General features: G+C 39.4%; 1 protein-coding gene across 1 annotated transcript in view; it reads right to left on the reverse strand.

Annotated features, from left to right (window-relative positions):
* The window catches only part of ablim3 (actin binding LIM protein family member 3), a 66,759-nt gene that overhangs the window by 48,597 nt on the left and 16,966 nt on the right, over positions 1 to 1,196 (reverse strand). Inside the window, exons 4-5 of the mRNA XM_015377190.1 lie at positions 532 to 658; positions 293 to 386 (exon numbers count right to left, since the gene is read on the reverse strand). Of these exons, the coding sequence (XP_015232676.1) occupies positions 293 to 386; positions 532 to 658 (221 nt within the window). The remainder of the gene's footprint in view (positions 1 to 292; positions 387 to 531; positions 659 to 1,196) is intronic.

Here is a 1,196-nt window from a genome sequence, read left to right on the forward strand (position 1 = left end):
CTCACAATGTGTTCATATGGAAAAACTGGAGAATAAAGAATAAGAGAAATAAACTTAGATATCAGAAAAGACAGATGCATCTAAACTGAATTTGATTTCATTTCAAACTATTTATCCCCTCCTAATCTTGAACCAGCCACTCCCTAAAGCACAGTGCAGCTTAGTCTAAGCTGAGGAAGAAATGCTGCTGTTCAACTCTGATAATGCTGATTGCTCCGAGTTAATACCCTTCATCTCCCAGTTTGGATTTTTATAATTCTCCTTTTTGCATCACTTCACGCTCAAATCTCACCTCCAGAACCCGTCCGCTGATGTATCTGTTGCAGGTCTCACATTTCACCCCGTACTGTGCATGATAATCTGCCTCACAGTACGGTACTCCATCCCTACAACACCGGAAAGACAGAAGACACTGTTTTACTCTGCCAAACAGACAATACTCTAGCCTGAGAGGGATAACTGGATATGTTCATAAGAGGTGGAAACAAAGACATCTGAGAGTACACTGTCTCCACATTTTCACACACTTACTTGCTGATGTACTCCCCAGTGAGAACCATGTTGCACGTCTGACATCTGAAGCAGCTGACGTGCCACTGTTTCTCCAACGCCAGGAGAGACTGACCCTGTTTAATCTCTGCTCCGCATCCAGCACAGTCTGAATCAGAAAGAGATAAATAAAAAAAAATAACAGTTCAGCTGCACGTTAATCTAATAATCGCCTAACTTGATTGCAAAGATAATGTTGTTTTTTTCATCCATCATATTCCTGCATAACACTTTTTATCATAAAAATAAGCTGCAGATCCTGCATAAATCACCCTGCTTATACTCCTGTTGTTAATCCAGTACTCTGAGGAATCAGCCCCAGCAGGTTTGACCATTATAGGCTGGATAAAGACAATAGATGAGATACTGTAGCCCTGAGCTCACAAAGGAAGCAAAGCGGCACGGCTGAAAACTGAAACAGTGTCAGTGATTCTTATTTGGAAGAAAATTTGTTAAAAATTTTTTTGACCCAGTCCAGGGCCTCATATAGTACGGAAGAGGACTAGGGCCAGTGGAAAAAAAAAAAAAAGTTAACTGATTTTTAAATTTTATTTCAGTTTAGTATGGGAAAAAAGTGAGAATTCTGAGATTAAAGTCAGAATTCTGACATTAATCTCAGAATTCTGATTTTTTTATTGTCAGAATTC

The sequence above is a fragment of the Cyprinodon variegatus genome, unplaced genomic scaffold (genome assembly GCF_000732505.1).
Source record: "Cyprinodon variegatus isolate N-32 unplaced genomic scaffold, C_variegatus-1.0 Scaffold148, whole genome shotgun sequence".
Lineage (NCBI taxonomy): Eukaryota > Metazoa > Chordata > Actinopteri > Cyprinodontiformes > Cyprinodontidae > Cyprinodon > Cyprinodon variegatus.